Raw genomic sequence first — 27,351 nt, 5'->3', positions numbered from 1 at the left:
TGAAAATCAGTCTCATAACCTCAAATAGTGTAATGAAGCTGGATTGCAAATTCTTTGCACCTTTTAAAGAGACTTAGTTTGTTGCGTATGTGTGTGTTCCCTTCATTTTCAGAAATTCTGAGAATGAACTTGAAAGTTTGCAAAACATTCTTGAATTCAGATGCACATTCTCTGTGCTGATGGGTGGGGTATAAATAAATAATAAAATTATTGTTATTATTGATGTCACTGACATGTCTTTTGGGTTCCTAACAGGCTTCTTGAGATGGCACGGCACCGTTTTCCTGATTATTTTGCCACAGAAGAAAAGCTGGTTTTAATCGCCAGTAGAATTCATCTTTATCGGGAATTCACCTGTCACAGTGTGTTGAAAAGGTAGGACTTATTTCTGGGGTCCAGCAGTGGATTAGATGTGTAAAAAACATTATATACTGAATATATAATGGTTGGACAGAATGATAACATGCCTTAAGGCTTAGTATTACAGTATTTTACTATATTTTTCCTGCCTGAAACACACCGACACTCACACTATAAAGGAAACTATTTTTGTACCTTGTTCTTTACTGTTCTAAGTGTTTCTGTGTGCTGTGTGTACAATAAACAAAGGAATGAGGCTTTTATATGGTAGGATTTCATTTTTGTAGGTAGCTATGTTTTCGTTTAACTAGAGATGTCAGGGATTGAATCTGGAACCTTCTGCCTGCAAAACTTGTACCTGCCCTTTTACAGAGGGTTAGACCCTTACCGAAATATGAAATGGAAAATGTTGATCCACGGTCAGTGATAGAAAGCAGATTCTGTTCAAAATTGCACTGAGTGTTTAGAAAGCCTTGCTTATAACCAATGGGCTTCTCTGTTCTATTAGAACTATTCATGTACAGAAAACTCTTGATATCTTGGTAGCAGTATATGTTTGCACTTGTAACATTTGAGCCCTGCAAAGCAATTGCCTGTGAACAATCTTTTTATAAGATTATTATTTTGAAAGAAGAGCTATTACAAATATTATTGCAAATCAATTTGTTTTCCTTCTGCTTATTCTTTTTAGTTTACATTTTAAGATATATTAATGGTTTATGGACTATCTTAATGAAGTATACCAAAACACTCAGACAATGTTGCCTTACCCAACATGTTTAAATGTATGCTTTAAAGTGTGAAAGCAACACACATGTTCAAAACACATGCATCATGGAAGTAACTGGTAATTGTAAATGAATTGAAATTGATTGGTGAGTGTTCATGAGTGTAGAACAAGGTTTGCTTGATTAAATGATAAATTATCCTGCAAGGTATGTGCATGTTCACAGGTATAGCTCTCAATCTTGTTGGCATGCAGGATTCAATGAGTGAGTTTCAAGGGAAAGATCAGGTCTCTGTACCAACTTTGCCACTTGCATGTCTCATGGCACCTAACACACTTGCTCTAAATCCTGGTATAGTATCATTGCTAAATGAATGCTTCAATTTGTTTTCAGGATTGAATCTTTGGAAGAAGAAATTATTTCAAAGAATGCCAAACTAGTAGTAATTGACTCTGTTGCTTCTGTAGTCAGAAAAGAGTTTGATACAAAACTTCAAGGCAACCTGCAGCAAAGGAGCAACTTACTGAGTAGGGAGGCATCAATACTGAAGTACTTGGCTGAAGAATTTTCAATACCAGTAAGTTTCTCTCCCTTTTTACTTTGTGCACATATGCATATGTATTCAAGTGCAAAGTTGTTAGTAGTTTGGATGGCGGGCACAAGAGATGGGTTGCCCATCTCTTCTGTGTGGATTTATATCATGAGGATATTGCGGCATGCTTCATCATCAGGCATTTGGCTGAGCATCATCAGGCATTTGCTGTTGTCTCTCCCAAGGACTGAAATTTGTGTGTGTTGAATTTTCATTGACTAAGCAGTGAGATATTTTGAACTTGGCAAATGTGGACTGAGGTTGTATTGCATCATAATAAAATGGAAAATGTTTCACAATTTATTAGACCACATTTATTAGAAAATGTTTCACAATTTATTAGACCACTTTATTAGACTTACGTTTTATCTAGAGTTACTAGATACTTTGGGGTTGGAAATTTGAACATTGCTTTTAATGAAATATAGTGTGTCCATCTTTAGTCATTTGGCATATGTTTAGTGGTTCTGGTCCTTCAGCTGATATGCTTAGTACTTTACTAATTATAATTTTACTAATTATTTTAATACATAATAAATACGCTACCTTTTTGTGCAGTGTAGGGGTGGCTACTTGGAGAAAATTAAAAAATATATACAATTGATTAAAGACCCAACACTGCCTGTACAGGAAGGCCTGGACACTGCAGCAGAAGGCAAACAAGGATCTCCATAAATCAGAAGTGGCAAGAGAAAAAGCTCTCTTTCTCTTGTTCCAAATTATCCATGGTTTGGGGCCTCTATGGATCATCTTAATTAATGTAATTGGGCAGAAGGTGAATTTTTGGAACAAAACATTCTATTCAGTGAAGAAAAAGAAAACTGAACTTTAAATGTAACACCACCATAGGAAGAAACTGGAAAGTACTCAACTTGAAAATGATAACACTCCAGTTGACAAATTGATCTGGGGTACAGGCACATGTCAGAGTATTTGAGGGAGATGTAGGGAACCTCCTGGCAGTCTTAGCATTCTTGACTGTGTTTGATATGTTGAGTTAAAGTGATATGGGGTAAGGTTCAACTGAGGCCTGTAGGTGGAAGCCCTGTGCAAAGACTTTCACTTGTGCAGTGTGGCCTTCCCCCCGCCTCCTTCACCCTGTGTGCCCCCCTATATTGACTCTAGGGGATTGAAAGAATCCCTAGGATAGTGTGTGGTGGGGAGAAGAGTTGGGATTGTTCTGTCTGGCAAGCCAAAATGCTTGCACTGACAGAATTATCAGAAAAGCACGATGTTGGATTCCTCCCTTGGGGATATATCCAACAAAGTTGCCCTGTTCACACAAGGGCTTGTGCAGTGGAACTACTCCTCCCAGCCCTCTTCCTGAGTGCTCTCTGTTCTGGGGCGTTTAGGGAGTATCCAGAACAGATTTGGGTGGGTGGGTGAGAACTGGAAGTTCCATTATGTAAGCAGAAGTTCTTGCATGAACAGGATGATTTCATTGAATACAACTCATGGTTTATTTCAGACTTTGTCATATAAAGAGTAGCACTTCTCCCCCACCGCCATGTGTGCGTATAAGAGGGTCAGAAAATGGTCCGACATTCTAATGCTGAAGGTAGTTTGGCCCTGTAAACTGTCTGGAAATGGGATCACATTAGGAATATTTGTAAGTTGCCCTGAGCTCCTTAGAGGAAGAGCAGGGCCAAATATAAAAATACAAAATCTTAGGTAGCTTTTGAACAGAGTTAATTAAATCTGTGTCAAAAGCAATATTTTGCTTTTAGACAAGTTTTTCCTTAAGAGCAATTTTAGCGAAGAATAATCCCCAGGAAGCCTAGTGTGATAGAATTTTTAAGCATTCTGTAAGTGTAGGAAGCATACTGTATTGAGTAATTTAAGAAAAAAATGTGTTGGGGAGATGTGATCCATCTGTGAATTCTTCTGTCTCTGACTGCTCTGGTTCTTGTAGCTTTTGCCTCAGTCAATCATATATTAGATTTAGGAAGAAAAGTTCCTGTGATTGATTTTATTTTTTGAAACCTGCTATAAAACTTGTCAGGTGTCTTGAAATACTAAAACATTAATCCATGCCTTTAAAATTGTGTGCAAAGGTAATGGCCCAGACCATCTTAGTCAATGATACCGTTTAAAAAGGAGCCAGGAAAATGGTTTTTGAAAAGTGACTTTAACAACATTTCTGTTTACATTTAGAGCAAAGATGATGCATTCTTGGCAAAATGGAAAGTTACATAATGTGTATGGAAGTTCTTAATACCTCTGTCTTTTAGTTATTTCATTTCAGTTGATTAACATTGTAAATTTGAGCCATAGAAAGCAATCCAGAAATGTTGCACTTTGCCCTTCCTTAAGAACATAGAGACAGAATGCTAAGAAGACTGAAGCTTTTAATGTTTTCCAGAGATGCTGAATGAATGGAAAAGTTAAGCATTGATGCTTACTTTATTAATGTATCCTTTTGATACTTTAACCCTGTATATACTACAAACAGCCAGTTTAAAAGGAGGTTTGAATCACTGTTTAAATTCATAAAACAGCAGAGGAAATGTATAGTAATTTTGTGTTTGGTGTCTGTACTCCATTTAGATTGATTAAATATGTTGCCTTGAACACTTGAACGAAAATGTAGTCAGAAAGTTTTTTTTTTAAAAAAAGGATTAAATTACAGTGGTACCTCTACTTACGAACACAATCCGTTTCGAGGTGCCGTTTGCACCCCGAAAAGTCCTTAAGTAGAGTGCTGTTACTGTGTGTGCGCGAAGTGCAATAAAGCGCTTCTGTGCATGTGCACAGATCACTTCTGCGTGTGTGTGCATGGCAAACCCGGAAGTAAACACTTTGCGTTCGTAACTTACTTTTAAACTTCCACAAAACTGGTGGAGGGCTTTTAAATATTTTTTTTAATTTCTGAATTGCTTTTTATGTTTGTCTTATGATGATCTACAAAACTGTTTCTAGCTGTTTTTTGCTGCTTTATAAGGTGTTATTCAACTAAGCTTTACTCAAGGCAGACTTACTGAAACTAATGAACATGACTAAGTTGGGACCATTAATTTAAATTCATAGTGGATTTAATAGAAGTGAAGGCTAGGAAAATCTGTTTACACCCTTCCATGTGCAACTGTCTTTTAAGGTAGGCCAGTCTTGCCCCATAGCTATCTGGTATACTGCCACCACGCTCCCTTTTAGGGCATCATCTCAACTCAAGACATGGGTGGTTTCTGGGAGCCCAAGGCAATTACATGTGAAGAGGCCTGGAGACAGTGCATTCTGTGCTTCTTGGCCAAATCCCTCTCCTCTTCACAGGGAAACAGAGCTGGTATCCAGCTGTCTATCCCACCCTAGAGATCAGAGCAGCTTGCTTGCTTTCCTGTCAGACTCCGCTTATTCACACAAGAAGTATGTACCCAGGGTCTAAGCCTGTGGGATATTACACTAACCCTTAGAGTCTAGCATCAACACAACCTCAGACCTCAACAGCCAAATTATATAAAGTTGATTAAGAGTAACTAAGGAAGAAGAGGACCATGGGAATAAAGCAGACTTAAGAAAATAAAAAGAACATATCAGTTCAGGTCTGTTTGTCTTGCTACTTACAAACAGGCTTTTGGTCTCCCCATGAGAGAAAAAAAAGTTCACTGATAAACTGTAGTAAATTGCCATGTAGAGTTAGATTAGCTCCTGCCCTCTTATTCAGGAAGTGACTTTTATCCCTCCCTGCACCTTTGTAGCAGGGTGAAATGTCCTCCAGCCTATCTGAATAACAGTATTTCATTGTGTAAAAATTCTTTTTATTATCTTGCAACACAACATTTACTTTGAAAACTGTTACGGTTTAAATGAATTTATAACTAGTTTCAGTTTTGCTGACATCTGTCTGCTTTCAAGCCGAGTGTTTCAAGAATGCACATTTTTGCAGTTTTATGGTCTTGACACAATGTTCCGTTTGGAAGAGTCATGCTCATAAAAAAATAATGCTGTTAAGAAAAAGAAATGAAAAAGCTGGTGCAATATTTCCTGTTTCAGTGCCACAAAAAAGTGTAGAAAGGGAGGTAATACAGTAATACTGGATTGCAATTTAAAGTAATACAGTGGCAGGACAGGCCGTGGTCTGTAAAGGAGAGGTTGGGGCTTTCAAAGCACTTATGTTTATACATGGTTTGACTGCCCTCTGGTTTAGAGCTTTTGGACAGGTGTTGTCAGTGCCATCACGTTAAAACAATTGTATCTGCTTGTACCACTAATGATTGTTTATGATATTGACAGTCTTATTGTAATCTGGGGGCTGAACAATTTCAATCCTCCTAAAAAAAGGTCAACAACTTTGGTCAGCCCCCACGGCCCTTCACTTCATCAAATCTGGCTCTCTTTGAAAAAAGTTTGGACACCACTGTGCTAGACAATATGTTTGTTTGTTTGTGTGTGTGTGATTGTTTCCTGGGATTGCCACCTTAAGATGGACTAACAGTGCGCTCTTATATGTTGAGTTCAGTGGAGTCCCAGGTAAGTGTGCATAAGTCAGCTCCCACTTTTTCCAAGTCATGTTTTAAGATCTGGATTGTTTCCCTTTTAAATTACAAACATCTAGCGGGTAACAAAAGGTTCTTTTTAACATTAAAAAATCACAATATTTGGAAAATTTACTTGATCACTCCTAGCTCATACTTGCTACTGCTGCATTCTAATTTTATACTACCTCTGTTATTTTCTTGTTTGGCTGTAAAGCAGGGCTGAGGAACCTTTCTAAGCTTGGGGGCTTCATTTCCTTCTGGCAGCTTTCCAAATATAATTCTCTGGGATAGGATTGGAACCACTGTAAAACAGTGCCTCCCATACCGATCCCACTAAGTCGTTTCATAAGGATACCATGGTCAAGGGGATCAGAAGCTCCTGAAAGATCAAGTAAACACAACACGGTTGCACTCTGCCAGGCACCAGGAGCATTTTGCACCTGGCCATTGGCCACTTGCGACCAAGTGAAAATGCCTGGGTGCTAGGATGGCGTCTGACGTCTCCACCATCTGGAGGTGCATGCCTGGGAATCCTTGGATCTTGACTGTTTTCACACAACAGCAACACATCCTGTAGATTTCTGTCCATTACATTTTATCTTCACAATGAGGTTGAATTTCAGGAACCAAAAAAATTGTATTGAAAAATGAGACTTTCAAGCTGTCCACCCCCAAAATGTCAACTAGGCATTCTGTTTTGGCAATTGGTTTAAGGGGCCATTGGGCATGTAGCTTATATACCTGATTGACCAGGGCCAACTCAGTCTCATAACCAGGCCTGAACTCAGGTTGAAAAGAGTAATGATAACCTCCTTCATTCCAGAGTACTTGCAATTGTTTTGCTGCAAACCTCTTAATCAGTTTCCATAAAAAGGATGTATTTGTGACTGGGCAGTAGTTTCCACAAACCAATGGATCTAGGCTGGGCTTTTTCAGGAGTGGCTGGATCACTGCCTCATTCAGGATGACCAAGAACACTTCCTCCTTGAAGGAGACATTGACCATATCCTTGATCCACTTGGTCATCTCAGCAAGCTTAAATAAGCCAAGATGGGCACATATAGGATAAATGTACAAGGAAACTCTGGCAGGGGGAAACATTCTAACTATGGTATTTACACAAATCTATTGCACCATTGAATCTAATTCGCACCTTAATATTCAAAACCTTGAAACCAAAAAAGTATTTGCTGGAGAATGTAAATGTGCCATCAAATCCAATGCGTAACCTAGTTTTTGCAATGTAATTTGCCCCAAAAATGTGTGCACTACATTTGAGTAAATACGGTAATAATGGGAAACGGTCACTTTCTGTTCGATCGAGCACCTCAAAAGATTTCACCGAGTGGAAAAGAGATGGCGTTGCATCTTAAATTCTGTAAAAATAAGTTCCACATTCAAAAATGAGGTCAAAAATTGGCATTTTAGACAGAACTCCAGAAAGTCTGTTTTGCTTTAACTCTAATAAACTGCTGGTGGGTTTTCTTTCATTGCTGTGTGTAACTTTCTCCCACTTGAGACTCTGGTTAATATTTTGGGTAGTAGAAAAATAAGACAGATGGGAGGTTGTGCTGAAGGAAACCTCAGCCAGTCTGCAATTTAATTAGGACCAAATGAAAATGCTCAGAAATGCAACAGTTCTTGTTTGAAATGTTGATATCTGAGTTTTTAGTAACAGGAAAGATTTTCTTTGATCAATTTTCTGGTATTTTGCTGATATTTTTGAATGTGTCCATTTTGCTGAGTTACACTGTCCATCAAATATATGAATGAGCTACACCATGTCTTATTTTTTTTTTAGTGATGTTTGCCTCCCACCTTCCTGCATCTCAAATTTCTCATATGACCTTTAGGGCCCAAGGATGCAAAGCAGGGCTGGCTTAAGGATTGCACTGAGAGTTGACTGAAGCCACTTATGGCCGCATGTCAGTTGTGGACATGGCTAATGTGGCCAACGCACGCTCACATCATGTGTGCACACACACTCTCAAGAAGGCAGGCAGCCAGGAATGTGTGCACACAGACATGCACACACTTCCACATGTTTTTGTCAATGAGCAAGGAACCAAGTGGAGGCTTTCTTGGTTATGGTGTCCCGGTAGTGGAATTCTCTCTTCAGGCACGCTTGCCTAGTGCCAAGTCTGATACCTTTATAGAATCAAATAAAGACTTTTCATTTGCCCAGGCCTTTTAGTGTGCTCTAAGTTACTTTTTATTGATTTGTACTTAATTCTATTTTATTTCTCATCACATTAATTGTATTATATCTCTCTCCTTGTTTCATTGTTCTATATTGTGATCACCTATATTGTGATCACCCTTGATTAGTTTTATTGTGTGTTTTACTTTGTTTATTAGTTTTTCTTTTCATTTTATTGTTCTGCTTTTAATGTGTGTTTGTGGATTAATAGTTTATAATTTTATTTAAACTGCATTGGGAGGCCTCTGCTCTAAAACCCAAGAAATCTAAATCAACTTGCCTTTGAAGCATGCTTCCAAAATCTGAAAGTATAAACCTTTGCCAGGGCACTTTTCTGCATGCAAGTATTTTTATTTTATAAGTGATTGGCTGGTTGATCATGGAATGGCATAAATCAAAGCTGACTCTGTCTTTGTTAGTTGTGAACTGTAAATGATAGTATTTTGGGCCAGAAAATATCTGGCACAGGCAGATAGTCATCAGCTGCATTCTTGTAATGAATGTGTTTATGTCTTTTCTCACGTGGTTGCGCTTACTACACTCCAGCCTGTAGTCATAACTTTTGTGGTATGGGAAGCTATTTAAAGGTAAATAGCAGGTGTGGAGAAAAGGCATCCTGTCTGTGCAAAAAGCAGTAATGCAAGAACTCAAAGTTGCTTAAAAAATGTAATTCTAAAAAATCTTCTTTAGAATAATTGTGAACATATAGAAGATCTCATCCTCTGATCCTGGAACAAGGCTAGTTTGCATTATATTTGATACTTGAATGAAGTTATCAGAGTACAAAATATATCTGTATCTCACCATGTTATGAAGGCTCCATGCTTCAAATGCAGCTTTCCCCTTTATTGCTTACATTTTCTAATCTAATTTGAGTTAGGGGGAAAAAGACTTACAAAGTTAGAAACCCATACAATGTTCCCCTTGAACTGATGAGATTAAGTGTCACTCAAATTTCAGTTCTAGACATGCTTACTCAGAGGTGAATCCAACTCAGTTCATTAGTGAGTTTGTAGTGAAGTTTGAGGTTTGTTGCTTTGGAATTCTGCAATAATTGATAGAGAACTTAAGTAGTAGGAGTATTTTCCTTTTTGGTTAAAAAATAATTGCTGCCTGTGCTGTTTGACCTTGCATGTCAATGGTCTTTTAATTCAGTGTTATGCTGTATCTCTATCTGTATCTTTGGGTTCAGTGTTATGCTGTATCTCTATCTGTATCTGTATCTATCTGTGCTTATTACTTGTTAGCAGGTTTTGGTATCTGATACCAGATTTTTAAATTAACAGTTCCATATTCATCTGCCAACAGGCCACGGTTAAGCCATCTAACATGTTTTGAAAACAGCTGTTGAACAAGATAGTAGCATCCTGATATCTTTGCTGCAGCAATGATGTTTGCAGGAAAAACCTTAAATAGTAATTCTAGTGCACTTATATGACAATTCTCAGATTTCGATCCTGCAGTCTAAATATTATATAGTAGCACTGCAGTGGAAGAAAATAGCATATTCATTTGCATTACAGCATGTTTGTTTTCTCTGACATCCTTGGTTGTCATTGTCTTGGGTTTATCAAAATACCTATTTCAAAGATCATAATATTTTTAGTCTGATGCTGGGACCTTGAAGCAGAAGCTTGCCAGTGTTCTTACTCCTGTACTCCAACCAATTTCTCAGTAGATTTCATATTTCTCTTAACACTGAATGTACAAAACATGTTTATTATGTCTGAGTCTCCTTGAAACTTCTGTGCCCTTTTTGGTACACTACTATTAATAAGATGTTTTGATTTTTTTTTATTTAAAAAAATAGCTTTGAGTAAGCACAATGTTTTAAATAGGTATACTTTCATCACATGTTAACTGACCTTCAGTGGAAAAGCAAACTACAGTGGTACCTCAGTTTATGAACAGTCCTGTTTATGAACGAATTGGCTAACGAACTCCGCAAAACCAGAAGTAGTGTCCCGGTTTGCGAACTTTACCTCGGTCTAAGAATGGAATCCAAATGGTGGAAGGACACCGGCGGCGGGAGGCCTCATTAGGGAAAGTGCACCTTGGTTTAAGAATGGTTTCGGTTTAAGAATGGACTTCTGGAACGGATTAAGTTCGTAAACCGAGGTACCACTGTACTTTGTTGTACAATGCAGAATCATGCAGAATCATTTCTCCAGCAGTGACTCCCCAACATTCCTCTCCGTGGACCATTTGAAAATCGCTAAGGATATTGGAGGACAACTTAATGATTTTTCTGCCTCTTGTAGCAATTGCAGTATGTGCAACTAGCTGTGCTAGTTGTTGTATGCTTTTAGTTCTTTATTGCTAGTTTGATTTCCTACATAGAATTCCATAGAATCCAATTCATAGAACAATATAATGCAATATTAGAAATAGAAGAAATTAAATGCAATTAAAAATCAATATGAATATTTGCTTTGATGATCTTAAACCACAAATCCAGACATGCTGCAGACCACCTGAATGGAACGTTTGGACCACTGGTGGTCTGTGGACACCCTCTTGGAACCCCTGATCTACATTACACTTTAATTACCTTTGACTTTTCCCATTATATTTTGCTTATTAGGTTTATAGCCTGGCTGAGAACCTGTAGTTTTGCTAGTTAGGTTACACAGTACATATTTCAGATCACTCCTACCTTTACTAAACTTTGTCACAAACAGGGTCTTGCTTTGCTCTGACAGCAGAGATCCTCGTAATCTGGAGATAAAGTGGAACCTCGACTTACATACGGCTCTACTTATGTATGATTCCAGTTACGACCTTCAGTAGGTGCTTCGACTTACGAACTTTCCTCTAGATATGAACAAAGGCCTTGCCAGCAGCCTGGAGCTCACCCAGCCGCTGCGGGGCAGCGCTGGGGCCTCCGCTGCCGGGGAGAGAACCCCATCCCACCCCTGAAGCTGTGGAAGAGGTGTTGCCTGCAAGAGGCACAGCAGGGCGCACTGCAGCCCCAAACCCCACTGATGAACTAACCTGAGGAAGTCCAGAGAAGAACCTGGTCTGGCAAGAAAAAAAAGTGACCCTGGCTGAAGTGAATCAGCTCTTTACTGACCCTTTTCCCACCCCCAGCTTGTAGCCAGGTAAGCCCACCCACCCTCTGTGCACGTAAGAAAAAAAAAGATGATTTTTTTCCATCTACAATACTGTCTTATTTATTTTATAGTACAGTACATTGATTATTGCCTTCATTTTATGGATCTATGGTCTCGTTGGATATTAAAATCCATGTTTTTCATCGTTTAGAATGGATCAATTCACTTTTCCAGTATTTTCTATGGAAAAGTGTGCCTCTACTTATGTACGTTTGTAGTTTTGACCGGACCTCCAGAACGGATTATGGTTGTAGGTAGAGGTTCCACTGTACTAGAAATTAAATCTGGCAGTTTTTATGTGTGCAAAGTGCATGCTTTTCTACAGTGCTGTGTTACAGCATGTACATTACATGGAAAGGGTTCCAAATTCAGACCCCGACATTTCCAAGTGAAAAGATCAGGGAGCAGGTCGTGGGGAAGATTACCAGTGCCTCCTAGCCTGATCAGCTGCTGGGGGGCAAAGTAGAGAATGTGGAAATCAGCTCAAGTAGCTTTTGTTAAACAAGAATGTGAATAGATTTATAGTAGGAATTAGAACAGCCTGAACAGTGCAGTGTCATGGTTTGAGTGTTGGAGTACAACCTGGGAGACAAAGGTTCAAACCCTCACTTAAGACATAAAGCCCACGGAGACACCCTGAGCCAGCCACTCTCTCTCAGCCTAACTTGCCTCCCTTTGTTGTTGGCAGGATGAAATGGGGAGGAGAAACTTTGAGCTCCTTGGAGAAAAGGTGGGATCTAAGTGTGACATAACCAGTTTTGTATGTAGAATGCATGCTGGTGACAGTTCAGCAATATAGAGCAAATCCATCGACTATCCTTAAATATTGCTAGTTTTGTTGTTACTACAGCTATAAAGCAATCTGTACATCATCTCTTGAAACATTCAGTGTCTCCAGCGTGTCTCCGTTTCTGAAGATCCTGTTTTCATAAAAGCGGTGTCCCCAGTTATGATGAAAAAAACTTTAAAAGAAGCAGAAGGAAAGAGCCACTAGGTGGTGCATGTTTATCATGTAACTAATTCCAAGTTGATGAATGAAAAGGCCTCCAAAGGAATGCATAGATATTTCTGTTGGGGGGGGGGGGACCATTATTGGAACTGTAAGTTTAGATTCTCCTTTTCCTAAGGCAAAGCTAGCATAATGATCCACTTATTTCAAAGCAATGACACATTGAGAAAGTATTTCAAAGGAACTTCAGATTCAGGTAGGTAGCTGTGTTGCTGACACAGTCAAAATAAATTTAAAAAATTAAAAAATTGTCCAGTAGAACCGTAGAGACCAACTAAGTTTGTTCTGGGTATAAGCTTTCGTGTAGAATATATACTTCCCTTCTCTCAAGTTGCATTGCTCACAGTACAGTACAGTGGTACCTTTAGTTACAAACACCTCAGGTTACAAACTCCACTAACTTGGAAGAGTTACCTTGAGTTGAGAACTTTGCCCAAGGATGAGAACCGAAATCGTGTGCTGGCGGCACAGCGACAGCAAGAGGCCCCATTGGCGAAAACATGCCTCTAGTTAAGAACCGTTTCAAGTTAAGAAAGGATCTCCGGAACGAATTAAGTTCGTAACTAGAGGTACCACTGTACAGCAAGCGAAAATAAGTACCAGGAAGGGATGTGTGCAGTGGCCTAGGCCCTCAGTTAACAGGTTAAGTTACTTGACCATATATAGCTTTTGGCGAATGGTGCCTGAAACTGCGCGGTCCATTTATTCAATTTAATGTGAAGGCTGAAATCTTGAAACATAAAATATTTAGTGAGGTGGGAGTTACTGTCATAAAACTACATGTTACTTCTGCTCCGTGTTCCCAGATTAGCTGCACTTCCTTCTTAGCACTGATACTGAACTGAAGTACAGACACTGTAGGTGGCGCTTTATTATTGGTTATGCACATGGAAAAGAGCTTTAAAGTTGGTTAAGCGCTGAGGCATACTATTTTTGAGTAGGCAATATTTCATCAGCAAAGAAACTGGAAAGCTTATGCTTTTGATAAGATAAGCAGTCTAGATGTTTCCCGCTCCAAAACAAACCTCTATTCTCAGCCCTTGGTTTTATGCTCCAGTGGTCTCTAAAAATGTAATACATGATCAGTTGGAACCATAAATATATTGGTGCAATTTATCTGTGTATTTCCCTTTTAAAGCCTGCCAAATATTTGCCTTGCAATTGTAATCTGTTCTTTCAATCAGTTTCTTTCATTTATTTTTTCTTGCTTCATTTCCTGGTCTTTCTGACTTGCTTAACAGTGGCCACACTTTCTCTAATACGAATTTCTCAAAATCGCAAAACAAAGTGGAATGGATTGATTTGTAATCCTCTGTAATATACACCAGTTTTTCTTACATTAGGTTCTGCCTACTTTGAAAGTATTTCTGTTAACTCAGTGTGAACAAAGAGTTTTCTAAAGGTTTTTCATTGTGGTGCCTTTTCATTTTTCAAAGCTTTTCTGTGGCTATCAAATGTAATGGGTTGTTCATCTCTGCAGTGGCGTGCTGTGGTGACTGGTCTGAATTTCTGGGTCTTCTTTTGTCTATTCAGTCTTAATTCTTTTTAAAGTTTATAATAACGTTGCTTATGTTATGTGATCTGTATTACTTTCTACCCTTTGTATGAATGTCAACAAATGTAAATAGTTTAGGAATTTTCTTTGCTTTTACTATTTTTCTGGATGCTTTTTCCGTTATCATTAAGATTTCTCAACTATGCAGGTTATTGTATGAGTCTATTTGGTTAACTGGGGCAATATAGAATAAAACAGCCCTGCATTTAACAGCTTGCCTCCTAGCCATAGGAAGCAAGATACTCTAGGTGTGTAAATGGGGTGCTGGAGGAAGGATGAATCTCTCTGTTTCTCCTTCACTAGTTGACGGTCTGTCCAGATCATGGAAGTAGGAAAGCTGACCCTCTAACACCATCCTCTTAATAAAAGGCATTTCTAAAAGTCCAATTTGCTAAGAAACTGGAATCCTGTTGTCAGGGTTTCAGGGACAGAGAGCGAGGGGGAGGGGTCCCAGGGCGACGAGGAAGAGGACGACGACGACCCGAGGTTGTCAGTGAGTCCGTCAAGTGAATCCGAGGATTCCCAAAAGGGAGCCCCCCTGGTCAGGCCAAGGGGCAGTAGAGAGGGAGGCAGTCAGAAGCAGGGGAACGAAGGGGGAATCCCCAGTGGGGGCTGGAGATCGGGACCGGCCTCTCCGTCGGAACGGAGTGAAGGGGGTGGAGTTGCCAGTGTGTCAGAAAGAGCAGAACAGGGAGCAGAGAGGGGAAGGAGTTCGGAGCAAAACGTCCTGCCGGAAGGGGAGGAGTGTAGTACCGAGAGTAGCGTAACGGTCGAAAGGAAGGTCAGAGGCAACGTACGCGCGCCAAGTTCAAATGTGGAGGCGCGCGGAAATGAGGGGAGCCCTGAGGAGGAGCCTGGTCCCAAAGCACGAAGGAGGGGGGAGCAGGCGGCAGAAGACTCAGCCTCGGGGGAGTCCCGGAGGGAGGGAGCACAGGGGGGCAGGAAGACCCTGCGGAAAAGGAAAGAGAGGAAAAGGTGGAGCAGTACAAGCCTCTTAAGCTGGTGCAGGGGCGGGACTGACTCAGAGGGGACTTCTAACATCTAAGGGTAACAGATGCGGAGCCACGGAGCTTGGATGTAACGACAACAATGTTCTTCAATAAAACCTTTTGTATATAACTTGGACTGGACTTTGGTCTCTTGTGAGCTGGGACCACGGGTGGCTCTGACAGTAAGTCCCCTCCCAAAGAACGCAAAATTTTTTTTTGCAAAGCTCACAAACGGTGACAGCCATGAGTGCGGAGGATCAGCTGACAGCACTGCGAACTACAGTTTCCGAACTCACCGCTGCAGTCCTTGCGTCTCAGAAGAAGCATGACGAAATGGAGAAGCGCTGCCAGGACCTGCAAACAAGGTGGGAGCGTGCAAACAGGGAAGGGTTCCCAGGGTCCAGATCAGAGGGCATTGGACTTGGAAGGCGGGGGGGCAGCCTAGTCACCCACTTCGATGGGAACCTGAAGCACTACCCCAGTTTCAGAGCAGACGTTTTGTATGCATTGCACTTGCTTCGTCATGACTTTAAAGATGAGGAGGAGAAAGTGGGGTTTATTGTTTCTCACTTGCATGGGCCGGCCAGAGACTGGTTGCGCAATTTGTGGCGTGAAGATGGCCCTGCCCGCCGCGATTCTGATGAATTCATTAAAGCGATGGATGCCTGCTTCCAGTCAACCGTAGATTTGGATCTTGCACGCAGGGAGATATTTGGACTGCGGCAAGGCAAAGCCACTGTGCGTCAGTACCATTCCAGATTTTTTGCTTTACTGACTGCGTTTCGCTGGGAGAAAGACTGCACACCTGTGAGGGATTTGTTCTGGGAGGGTCTCAGCGGTCCCATAAAGGATGAACTTGCCAGGGGAGACAGACCTCAGACCCTGGAGGAGGTGGTGCAGAGGGCTCTGGCGATTGGGATACGTCACGAGGGACGTCCTTGGCACAATGAGGAAGAACGTCAGGTGCGTCCACCAGCGAGGACGTCTTCTTTCATCCCCAGGGAGTTCAGTCAGTCACATCCCTCGCCGCTGGGGAGGCAGGGGGAGGAGCCGATGGAACTTGGTGGTGCTAAGGCTCAAGCAACAGCCAGAGCCCCAGCTTCCGGTGCAGTAAAGGCGAAGCCTCCTAGAGGGACCAGGAAGTGTTACATCTGCGACAGTGCACTGCACATGGCGAAAGAGTGCCCCCAGAGGCTCCAGAAACACACTGCAGCTTTAGCGACGGTAGCTGCAGAAGTGATCCAGGAAGAGGAACCTCAGGGAAACGACAATGCCTGGCTGGAAGCAGAATTGCTGGGGCTCAGCCAGGCGAATCTGTAGAACAGTCCCCAGCGTCTTTGCAACCCACAGACCCTTTACCACCCAAGCCAGCGGTGCAGCTCACTGCAACACTTCAGTTGCCAAATGGGACCACCCTAGAAGTGCCCCTCACGATCGATTCGGGGAGCAACGCCGATTTCGTGGGGATGCAATTCGTCAAGCAGCATCGCATAGCGCTTCTGCCCGCCACAACGCCTCTGAACGTAGTCACGGTGGATGGCAGGAAATTGCTAGGAGGGCAAGTTGTGCAACAGACACCTCCCATGGTGATGCGGATTGGAGATCACCGAGAAGTCATTAGCTTCAATGTCACCCACCTGTCTGACACGCCTATAGTATTAGGCATGAGTTGGCTGGAGAGACACAGTCCTGCTGTAGCGTGGTACCAACGCCAGATCACCTTTTGTTCATCGTACTGTGCTCAAAATTGCATCCAGTCCTGCCAGGAGGAGGGGGCTGAGCAGCAGCTGCGACTTGGCATGGTGCAGGCAGTACCTAGCAAGTACGAAGGGTTCCTGGAGGTTTTCTGCGAGAAGGAAGCTGACCAGTTGCCGCCCCACAGACCTTATGATTGTGCCATCGATCTGGTGCCGGGGGCACAGTTGCCGACTGCAAAGCTGTATTCCATGTCTGAGGACGAAATGCAAGAGCTCAGGGAGTTCATAGAGCACAATTTGAAGCGTGGATTCATCCGGGAATCGAAAGCAGTGGGGGGCAGTCCTGTGTTCTTTGTGAAGAAGAAGGACACGCCCCAAAAGAGACTCATTGTGGACTATAGAACCATAAACAGTATGACCAAACCCAAGGCCTTCCCCATGCCTAAGATTGATGATCTCCTAGCAACCGTGAGGAAGGGGAAGATCTTCACCAAATTGGATCTGCGTGGAGCGTATAACCTCATACGCATCCGGGAGGGCGATGAGTGGAAAACGGCCATGTTCACGCCTCTGGGCACGTATGAATACAGAGTTATGCCGTTTGGTCTCCAAAATGGATCTCACGTCTTCCAAGCCTTTATGCATCACGTGCTAGCGGGACTCCTCTACAAGAAATGTGTGTGTTTCCTCGACGACATCCTGATCTTTTCGGAGACGGAAGAGGCCCACGAGAGGGACGTAAAGGAAGTCCTGCAAAGGGCTCTACGCCAAGTTAGAGAAGTGCCAGTTTGATGTGACGGAGGTGGATTTCCTGGGCTACAAGCTGTCCGACAAGGGGCTGGCCATGGACAGCGTCAAGGTCCGCGCGGTGTTGGACTGGAAGAGCCCACGCAATCGGAAGGAAGTCCAGAGATTCGTCGGCTTCGCCAACTTCTACCGCAAATTCATCAGAGGTTTTGCAAAGGAGACGGCAGCGATCACGGACACTCTGAGTTCCAAGAAGAAGAGGTTCGTGTGGACGGAACAGGCGGAGCGCTCTTTTCGGAAGCTTAAAAGCCTTTTCGCCTCCGAGGAGCAGCTGCTGCACGTGAATCCAGGCAGGCCCATGCGAGTAGAGACCGACGCGTCAGACAGGGCGGTTGGAGCCGTGCTCCTGCAAGAAGATCCACATGGGAACTGGAGACCCAGTGCCTTTTACTCCCGAAAGCTCAGCAAGGTGGAGCAAAACTACACCATATGGGACAGAGAGCTGTTGGCCATTCACGCAGCGTTCAAAGCGTGGCGACACTTCCTCATAGGAGCCAAGCACACAGTACAGGTCCGCACGGATCACAAGAACCTAGAGTATTGGCGCACGGCGAAGCTCCAAAGCCAGAGACACATGCGCTGGGCGGAATTCTTCGCGGATTTCGACTTTCGGATAGAGTACATCCCCGGAGATTCCAACGTTATAGCCGATGCGCTATCCAGGAAACCGCAATATCTCGATGAAGCGACACCAGTAGCAGCCAGGCACGTTTTCGCACCGCAGGCGTGGTCGTGCGCTGCCATCACAGTAGATCTGGACGCGGTGCGACGCGCGTTGCAAGTGGATCAGTTCGCACAGTCCAAGATGGAGGAGTTGCGCAGAGGTGTGCAGAGTGGCGAAGATTTCCAACTACGCGACGGGCTGCTAACTCGCAAAGGTGCCCTCTACGTGCCAAGCGACGAGCTTCGCGCAAAGGTTCTGCAGCAGTTGCACGACGCCCCCAGTGCGGGCCACTTCGGCAAGGAGAAGACAATAGAACTGGTGGCAAGGGACTTTTGGTGGCCTCGGATGCGTGGAGAGGTAGCGGATTACGTCGCCAGGTGTGACACTTGTCAAAGGTCCAAGCCAGTACACCAGAAGCCAGCGGGGCTGTTGGAACCGCTGGAAACGCCACAGCAACCGTGGGAGAGGGTAGCCCTGGACTTCGTTACTGACCTGCCCAGCTCCAGAGGGAAGACGGCGGTACTGGTGGTTGTGGACCTGTTCACCAAGATGGCGCACTTCATTCCGTGCGCAAAGGTGGCGACGGCGGAACAGACTGCCAAACTCTTCATTGATCACGTGTTCAAGGTGCATGGGCTGCCGCAGTCCATCCTGTCCGACAGGGGGCGCCAGTTTGTTTCCAATTTTTGGCAGAAGCTTTTAGGTATCCTGAACGTCAAGATCAACCTTACGTCGGCGAGACACCCACAGACCAACGGCCAAGCTGAGAGGGTCAACGCGATCATGCAGCAGTACCTGAGATGTTACGCCAATCAGCGACCCGCAGCTTGGGTGGACTACCTGCCGATGGCAGAGTTTGCCTATAACAACACGAAGCACGCATCCACGGGGGTGACGCCGTTCTTCGCGAACAATGGTCGTCATCCCAGAACCTTCCCGGGGTTCGGGGCACCGAGAGAGGGGGTGCCGCAAGAAGCCGACCAGTTTGCAGCGGAGCTGCAGGAGGTGCACGAAGAGTTGCGGAGACAATTGGAGCTGGCCAAGCAAGCATATAAGGTGCAGGCAGACAAAAACAGGAGAGCGGGGGAGGAGATCCAGGTGGGGGACTGGGTGTGGTTAGCGGCCCAAGCGATGCCAGCCAAGTCGTTGGCCAAGAAGAAGCTAGGGCACAGGCAGTTAGGGCCGTACCAGGTGGAGGCTAAGATCAACCCTGTAGCCTTTCGACTAGCCCTCCCCGAAGGTTCCAGAGTGCATCCGGTATTTCATAGGTCGGTGCTCACCCCCTACAAGGCACCGCACAGGTTTCAGGAGTCTGAAACAGTCCCGCAACTACACATTAAGTCACAGGAGAGGGAGAGGGCGCCTAGGGCCGAACCACTCAACGAGGTCACAGAAATCCTGGACTCGAGATGGGGGGAAGAGGGGGTAGAATACTTTCTAGCCACAGAGGGCACTCCAGCCAGTGCCAACGGTTGGGTGCCGGGCTACGCTTTAGACGAACCTCTTCTAAAAGACGAGTTCCATGCCCTTTTCCCGCATAGACCCATGCCAGCCGAGTACTTTGATGACTGGCTCTTTACGCCCACACTCTCAGACAGTACTTTCCGGGGTTTTTCTTCAGCCGAGGAGAGAACGCCAGAATCTAGCCCGCCCAGGGGATCGTGCTCAGGGGTGGACACAGAACCCTCTTATTGGTGGGACGAGCAACCAGAGGAGGACTGGCGCAGGAAATGGCTGACGGGACCTTGGCCGGCAGCACCAGACGAGGTACCAATGGAAGAGGGAGAAGAGAACACTTTGGGTCAAGAACCCGAATTCGAACACTCATACACCGAACTGCAAGCAGAGGATATGGAGGTACACAACCTGTATCCTGCATCCACTTCCGAAGAGCTGCAGCTCCTACAACCTGCACCCGATGGGCGGGAGGGGGGAAGGGGGGGCTTCGAGGGGGGATGGATGTCAGGGTTTCAGGGACAGAGAGCGAGGGGGAGGGGTCCCAGGGCGACGAGGAAGAGGACAACGACGACCCGAGGTTGTCAGTGAGTCCGTCAAGTGAATCCGAGGATTCCCAAAAGGGAGTCCCCCTGGTCAGGCCAAGGGGCAGTAGAGAGGGAGGCAGTCAGAAGCAGGGGAACGAAGGGGGAATCCCCAGTGGGGGCTGGAGATCGGGACCGGCCTCTCCGTCGGAACGGAGTGAAGGGGGTGGAGTTGCCAGTGTGTCAGAAAGAGCAGAACAGGGAGCAGAGAGGGGAAGGAGTTCGGAGCAAAACGTCCTGCCGGAAGGGGAGGAGTGTAGTACCGAGAGTAGCGTAACGGTCGAAAGGAAGGTCAGAGGCAACGTACGCGCGCCAAGTTCAAATGTGGAGGCGCGCGGAAATGAGGGGAGCCCTGAGGAGGAGCCTGGTCCCAAAGCACGAAGGAGGGGGGAGCAGGCGGCAGAAGACTCAGCCTCGGGGGAGTCCCGGAGGGAGGGAGCACAGGGGGGCAGGAAGACCCTGCGGAAAAGGAAAGAGAGGAAAAGGTGGAGCAGTACAAGCCTCTTAAGCTGGTGCAGGGGCGGGACTGACTCAGAGGGGACTTCTAACATCTAAGGGTAACAGATGCGGAGCCACGGAGCTTGGATGTAACGACAACAATGTTCTTCAATAAAACCTTTTGTATATAACTTGGACTGGACTTTGGTCTCTTGTGAGCTGGGACCACGGGTGGCTCTGACACCTGTGTTTCCATGGTGGCCACAGAAGGAGAGAACTTTCCCTCTTCACCTATCAGTATGGAAACCCAGGATACTGGCCTCTTAGCAGACTAATAATTTATTGTTTTTCTGCATGCTAGTAACTTTTGTGAGCTTATGCACAAGGCTACAATAAACATTTTACTTTTTCATTTACCCAAGGCCCAGCTTGAGAAGCCAAAGAATATCCAGCTTTTGTGTTGTTTCCCAAACAAGGTAAAAAGATTTCTTAGAGAAACTCAGGGTTGTAAATAAAACATACAGCAGGAGAAGAATCTCTGTATACATGACTAAAACATTTCAATGTAGGTGCCTGGAGGGGCCAGTTCTGCCCGTTTTTTCTTTCCACTGCAGCTTCTCACTGTGTGTTGGATGTTGTTCCAGAGATTTCCCAAATCCTCAATAATGGCTTTTCATAGTGTGTCAAAAGCTGCAGCAGGAAGCATGGATTGAAAAGCATTGGTCTCTTAAAATGTAATACATGATCAGTTGGAACCATAAATATATTGGTGCAATTTGGATCCTGGTCACTGTATGTGTTAAGGAGTTAGTACAGAAGTTAATAACATCCAACTCAATGGTGGGCCCTGAATAAAAGCCACCAAAACCACGGCTGTGCGGTGCTGTTATTGTTCTACATGGGTTTGTAATGTTTGTAAGTTATCCACCATGTGGACTGGCCTGATTGTGTGAAGAGCAACTCCATTGGCATTGAACTGAACACTCCCTTTGTACACTGAGGCTGGTGTGGAATTTCTCATGATTAATCTACTTTATGTAGCAACCCTTATATCAACATGGTCCTCATTTGGAAGCATTTGTGGCAGCCTCCACATGGGGGCTGTAACTTCTGAACTGGTCTCAAACCTTTCTTTTGTACCTTAAAAAGACTCTTCTTTGATTCTGAGCCAAACTTTGGATCTGCCAAAGTTTTATTTGTCTCAGTGTTGTGTGTGTGTGTGTTTTGTTTTTTTAATGGTATTAAACCCTTTTCTTCCTGACCTGTTTTCTTGCTCAGCTCTTCCTTTCCTGGCTACTGCTTGCCTTGAGGTGCTGGGATACAGGCTTCTTGTGGGACAAATGATGGCCAAGGGGATTTTTTATCAGAAAAAAGCAGCTCTGGGGGAAGACACACTTAAAAAAATGCAACCTGAATGTTTTATTTACCATATCAACCATGTGTGGGGACCTCTTTATGGCAGAGGTCAAGTAATAGAGCACATGCTTTCCTTGAAGAAAGTCCAGCATCAACCCCTGAAATCTCCCACTAAAACAGAGATGGCGAACTAGATGTTGTAGAGCTGCTTTGTTTGTTTGTTTGTTTACATAAAATGTATATACATCATTTGATTGTAAGAAAAACCTCACAACTCTACTGTAAAACACACAAAAAATAAAATACAGTGGTACCTCGGGTTAAGAACTTAATTTGTTCTGGAGGTCCATCCTTAACCTGAAACTGTTCTTAACCTGAGGTACCACTTTAGCTAATGGGGCTTCCTGCTGCTGCCGCCGGAGCACGATTTCTGTTCTCATTCTGAAGCAATGTTCTTAACCCGAGGTACTATTTCTGGGTTAGCGGAGTCTATAACCTGAAACGTCTGTAACCCGAGGTACCACTGTACTAAAACCAGTTAGAATTACCTCAATATTCTAAGCATCTGGGTAGGCTTGCCTACACAGTAATGTTTTTAGCAGGTACCAAAAAGAGTACAGTGAAGATGCCTGCTTGATCTCAATAGGCTGAGAGTTCCAAAGTGTAGGATCTGCCACAGTAATCAGTTGAGTTCTTACGGATGTGGAATGAGTATTATGTCTCCCATCATCTCTGACTATTAACCAAGCTGTCTGGGGCAGAAAGGATTTGGAGTCCAGGACATCCATCCATGTGCTAGTAGGATTTGGGGAAGCAGTGCTAGGAAATATTTCTGCCTGAGACCTGGGATAGCAGCTTTTAGTCAGAGTGGATTGTACTGTGCTGAATTGACCAATGATGTAAGGTAACTTTGTAGGTTCATTCTGCCATCTGACTACATGCGTGCATATCGGGTACACAAGGGGGCTTTCTCGGTATGCGCATGCTATTATTTCCACACAGCCTTCCACAGCTGCTTATTTCAGCCATAGCTGAACAAGTCTGGAATGTGAAAGTAAAGTTCTTAGGGGAGCCCTAGGGTCCTATGCCATTTCAGATGGAATAATTAAGAGAGAGGAACTGGTACTCCCTGCACAGATTTTCTCCCTTTGATCTGGTTTATCTTAATTAATGATGTGAGCTCTGAATCACCATGCTGTCACTCTATATAGCTCAATTGCACTCATTTCTTAGGCCTGATAAAAGAGGTGGGGGGTTTTTTTGCCTTCACTTTCTTCAAGAAATTTTGGGACCTTCTTTTATTTCACAGTGTACCAGTATGAACACACTTTACCATTCTCATAAACTTATTATCAGTTGAAGCATTCTTTTTTAGCTCTTTTCTTTCTGGCATTTCTCCAATTTTGCTATTTTCCCTCAATTTTATAGCATTTGTTTCTTTGGCTGCCTTTGATTCACAGTTTATTAATTAGCTTGAATCCTTAAAGACCATCTCTCCATCTCTGTGCCAGGAAAAGCTTCACCTACTAAATCTCTGTGTGTCAGGCAACTGTTAAAACCACAGGAGCAGGGCCAGTAAAAACGTTCCCAACCTTATGGCAATAGGAACAGTAAATCATAGTTCTTCTCAGCAGATATCCTTAGAGTTGTGAAAGAAATGGATTTTTTTTAAAAAAAACATTTCATCCGTCATGAAGATTTACATGGACTAGGTGAGCCTCAGTGCAGTGCTGCTGAGACCCCAGAAACCCACCATCTTAATTTGCTCAGAAGCATCTACACATATAAATTAACATGTGCATCAAGTATTTCTGCCATGTACCTCTGCCCTGTGGCTTTTAAGTACTTGTTTTCTTATTTCTTACATTTATAGCATGCCTTTCTTCCACCATGTAATCCCTAAGGCGACATATTTGTGGGTCCCAGGTTGTCTCCCATCGGTCGTGGCCTTGTGCAGCTTCGAGCCATGCCTAGCAAAATTGCTCATGGAGCAAATATTAAGTGGTTAAACTAAAGGCTCCCGTGAAGAAGCTGGGTTATGAGAAGGGATTTGAAGAGAGGCAAGTAGCACCATGAAGATGTTCAGGGAGGGAGTTCCATTCACTGGGGACAGTAAAGGAGATTGAACAGAGTCATTTTAAAGAGCATAAGCAATCTTTAGGCTGTTGAGAGTGATAGTTTTGGAGGATCAAAGTTTACTGGTAGAAGTTATAATGGGAAGCAAAGAAGATGGGGGAAGCCTGTGGAAAGCTTTAAATTAAATGCAGGAGGTCTCCACTTAGAAAGCTTGTTGGAAGAGGAAAGTATTTAACAGACAACTGAAGGGACTATAAAGATGAAATATTGAGGACTAAAACTGACATCAAATAAAGTTGTGAGGAATGACCCTCCAAGATTAATACAGTAATAAATGAAACCTAGTATGGTTTTAGGAGTAAAAACACACAAATACTGGTGCATTTAGACTGCTTACTTGAAGGAAGAGGCTACCACTTCATATGGTATTTATTGATATGGAGAAAACACTGTAAACCAACCGATGGAAACTCTATGGTGCCTGAAAAGGAATTGCAGCCCATCAATTTGGTTCAGATATCACAAAAGGGGTGTTGTGATGAAGATGAGCAAGTGTGAAGTTTTGGTTTGCACTCTCTTTTTTGCATGTGAGGGGGAGAAGTTTCAGGGAGAGGTCATTCAGGACTGAGGCATGTTAAATCCTGGTCTGCAAAACTACCATATTTACTCAAATATAATGCGTCATCGAATCTAATGCACACCTTAATTTTTTCAATGTAATCTGGCCAAGAAAGATACGCATTAGACTCGAATAAATACAGTGGGTAGGGGACGCGGGTGGCGCTGTGGTCTAAACCACTGAGCCTCGGGCTTGCTGATCAGAAGGTTGGCAGTTCGAATCCTTGCGACGGGGTGAGCTCCCGTTGCTCGGTCCCTGCTCCAGCCCACCTAGCAGTTCAAAAGCACGTCAAAGTGTAAGTAGATAAATAGGTACTGCTCAGGCAGGAAGGTAAATGGTGTTTTTGTGCGCTGCTCTGGTTCAACAGAAGCGGCTTAGTCATGTTGGCCACATGAGCCGGAAAAACTGTCTGCGGACAAACATTGGCTCCCTCGGCCTATAGAGTGAGATGAGCGCCGCAACCCCAGAGTTGTCTGTGACTGGGCCTAACACTCACGGGTACCTTTACCTTTAAATACAGTAAAGCTTTAGTACTGTAATATTCGAAGGACCATATTAAAGCACATTCAGTCTTAAATGCCAAGCATTAAAAAAACCCACAACTTTTTGATGTCGTCATAGAAGGGAAATGAAAGAGGAAGGTGTGAATGTTAAAGCACTGGAATTAATAATGATCAGAGAGATTAGGAAAGAAATAAAACTGATTTGGCCAGGGATTAAAAACTACAAAGGAATAAAAAAAGTGAGCTGCTTTGAGAAGACACTCTTCCCCTGCCAGGCTCTTGCGTAGGTGTGGCCACTGGTTCTTTGTTTTGTCTTCTGAGTTAATCTTTTTAGTTTGATTTCAACATGCCCATAGGGCTAAGCTCTGAAAATGTTTACTGATGACAAAATTAACTAGAACAAATGGTTCATCAGTTCTTGCTTCCTTTTAAGATTTTTTTTCCATCTTAAAGGAACTCTTGTTAGTGTTTGAGAACGTTGAGTGATACTCACTGGATATGTGACAAGCATTTGTAGATATTGCAGGGTTTGGAATTTTGTTCAATGAACTCAGCAAAAATGTGGTGAAACATTTGTGAGCCCCTCTCATTTTGGGGGGTGGGATTTATGTCTTGCCTTTATCAATAGCATGAATTTAATAGGCTCATTTACACCACTTTTTTGGAAAACACAACAAATGCACCTACAGGCCAAGTTTTTAAGACTAAAAAGTTTGTTGATTTCTTATTTTAAAAGAATGTTTGCTATTTACTACTTCCTCTGCTCTTCCATCTTCTATAACTTTATGAGTCTAGGAGCACACACACTTGTGTTCAATCTGATGGATGCTGCTATTGATACTGAGTTTATCTTGGGATCATTTCAACCTATCCTTTACCCCTTGATGATGTTGACAAGATGCTGTTTATTGTGATGACTTATACATGTCTTTTTAAATCCTGTGATTGATGAAGTTCTCCTAAGACGGGGGTCGGCAACCTGCGGCTCCAGAGCCGCATGTGGCTCTTTAAAGCCTTTGCTGCGGCTCCGGGGAGGAGGCGATGGGAGGAGGCGAGGAGCGGAGGCGAGGGGAGGAGGCGAGGGGAGGAGGCGATGGGAGGAGGCGAGGAGCGGAGGCGAGGGGAGGAGGCGAGGAGCGGAGGCGAGGGGAGGAGGCGAGGAGCGGAGGCGAGGGGAGGAGGCGAGGGGAGGAAGCGAGCGGCGGAGGCGAGGGGAGGAGGCGAGGGGAGGAGGCGAGGGGAGGAGGCGTGGGGAGGAGGCGAGGAGTGGAGGTGAGGGGAGGAGGCGAGGGGAGGAGGCGAGGGGAGGAGGCGAGGAGTGGAGGCGATGGGAGGAGGCGAGGGGAGGAGGCGAGGGGAGGAGGCGAGGAGTGGAGGCGAGGAGTGGAGGCGAGGCGAGGGGAGGAGGCGAGGGGAGGAAGCGAGGGGCGGAGGCGAGGGGAGGAGGCGAGGAGCGGAGGCGAGGGGAGGAGGCGAGGGGAGGAAGCGAGGGGCGGAGGCGAGGGGAGGAGGCGAGGGGAGGAGGCGAGGGGAGGAGGCGAGGAGTGGAGGCGAGGAGTGGAGGGGAGGAGGCGAGGGGAGGAGGCGAGGGGCGGAGGCGAGGGGAGGAGGCGAGGAGTGGAGGCGAGGGGAGGAGGGGAGGAGTGGAGGGGAGGAGGCGAGGGGAGGAGGCGAGGGCAGGAGGCGAGGGGCGGAGGCGAGGGGAGGAGGCGAGGGGAGGAGGCGAGGAGTGGAGGCGAGGGGAGGAGGCGAGGCGAGGGGAGGAGGCGAGGGGAGGAGGCGGAGGAGTTAGTTGCCTGAAGCCCCTTTTTAAACTTAAGCAGGGGGAAGTTTGGTGAATTGTTCTTTCCTTGGGGAAAGCAGGCTGCATTGAAAGGGGCCGTATACACTGGTCACTGTTTTGAAGGGGAGTGAAGAACACACACTCAAAAAAAGGTAACTTGTTAATTTTATTTCTATGAGGAGGAGTAATTCTGAGGGGTCAAACAAATGAATAATAAAAAGGTATTTTTATAATGACGAATGCCTCATTATTAATTATTATTTACATCAGCCACTGATTATGATTTATGGTACACTGGGGCCCTGATTAATTTTCTATGGCATTTTGGGGCATTGATTATTGGGCATAGCA

The 27,351-nt window shown here is 44.4% G+C and overlaps 1 protein-coding gene across 22 annotated transcripts in view; it reads left to right on the top strand.

Annotated features, from left to right (window-relative positions):
• Positions 1–27,351, top strand: part of RAD51B (RAD51 paralog B) — a 364,040-nt gene that overhangs the window by 21,767 nt on the left and 314,922 nt on the right. For all 22 annotated transcript variants that reach the window (XR_014566391.1, XR_014566392.1, XR_014566393.1 and 19 more), the window contains 2 exons: positions 256–375; positions 1,482–1,665. Coding sequence is in view for 15 of the 22 variants with exons in the window: in XM_083747482.1 (XP_083603608.1) it covers positions 256–375; positions 1,482–1,665 (304 nt within the window). In the remaining 7 variants the exon portion in view is untranslated. The remainder of the gene's footprint in view (positions 1–255; positions 376–1,481; positions 1,666–27,351) is intronic.

This window comes from Podarcis gaigeae, assembly GCF_964106915.1.
Source record: "Podarcis gaigeae genome assembly, chromosome: 1".
NCBI lineage: Eukaryota > Metazoa > Chordata > Lepidosauria > Squamata > Lacertidae > Podarcis > Podarcis gaigeae.
The sequence above is the reverse complement of the archived record's forward strand: the minus strand, read 5'-3'. Positions and strand labels throughout refer to the sequence as shown.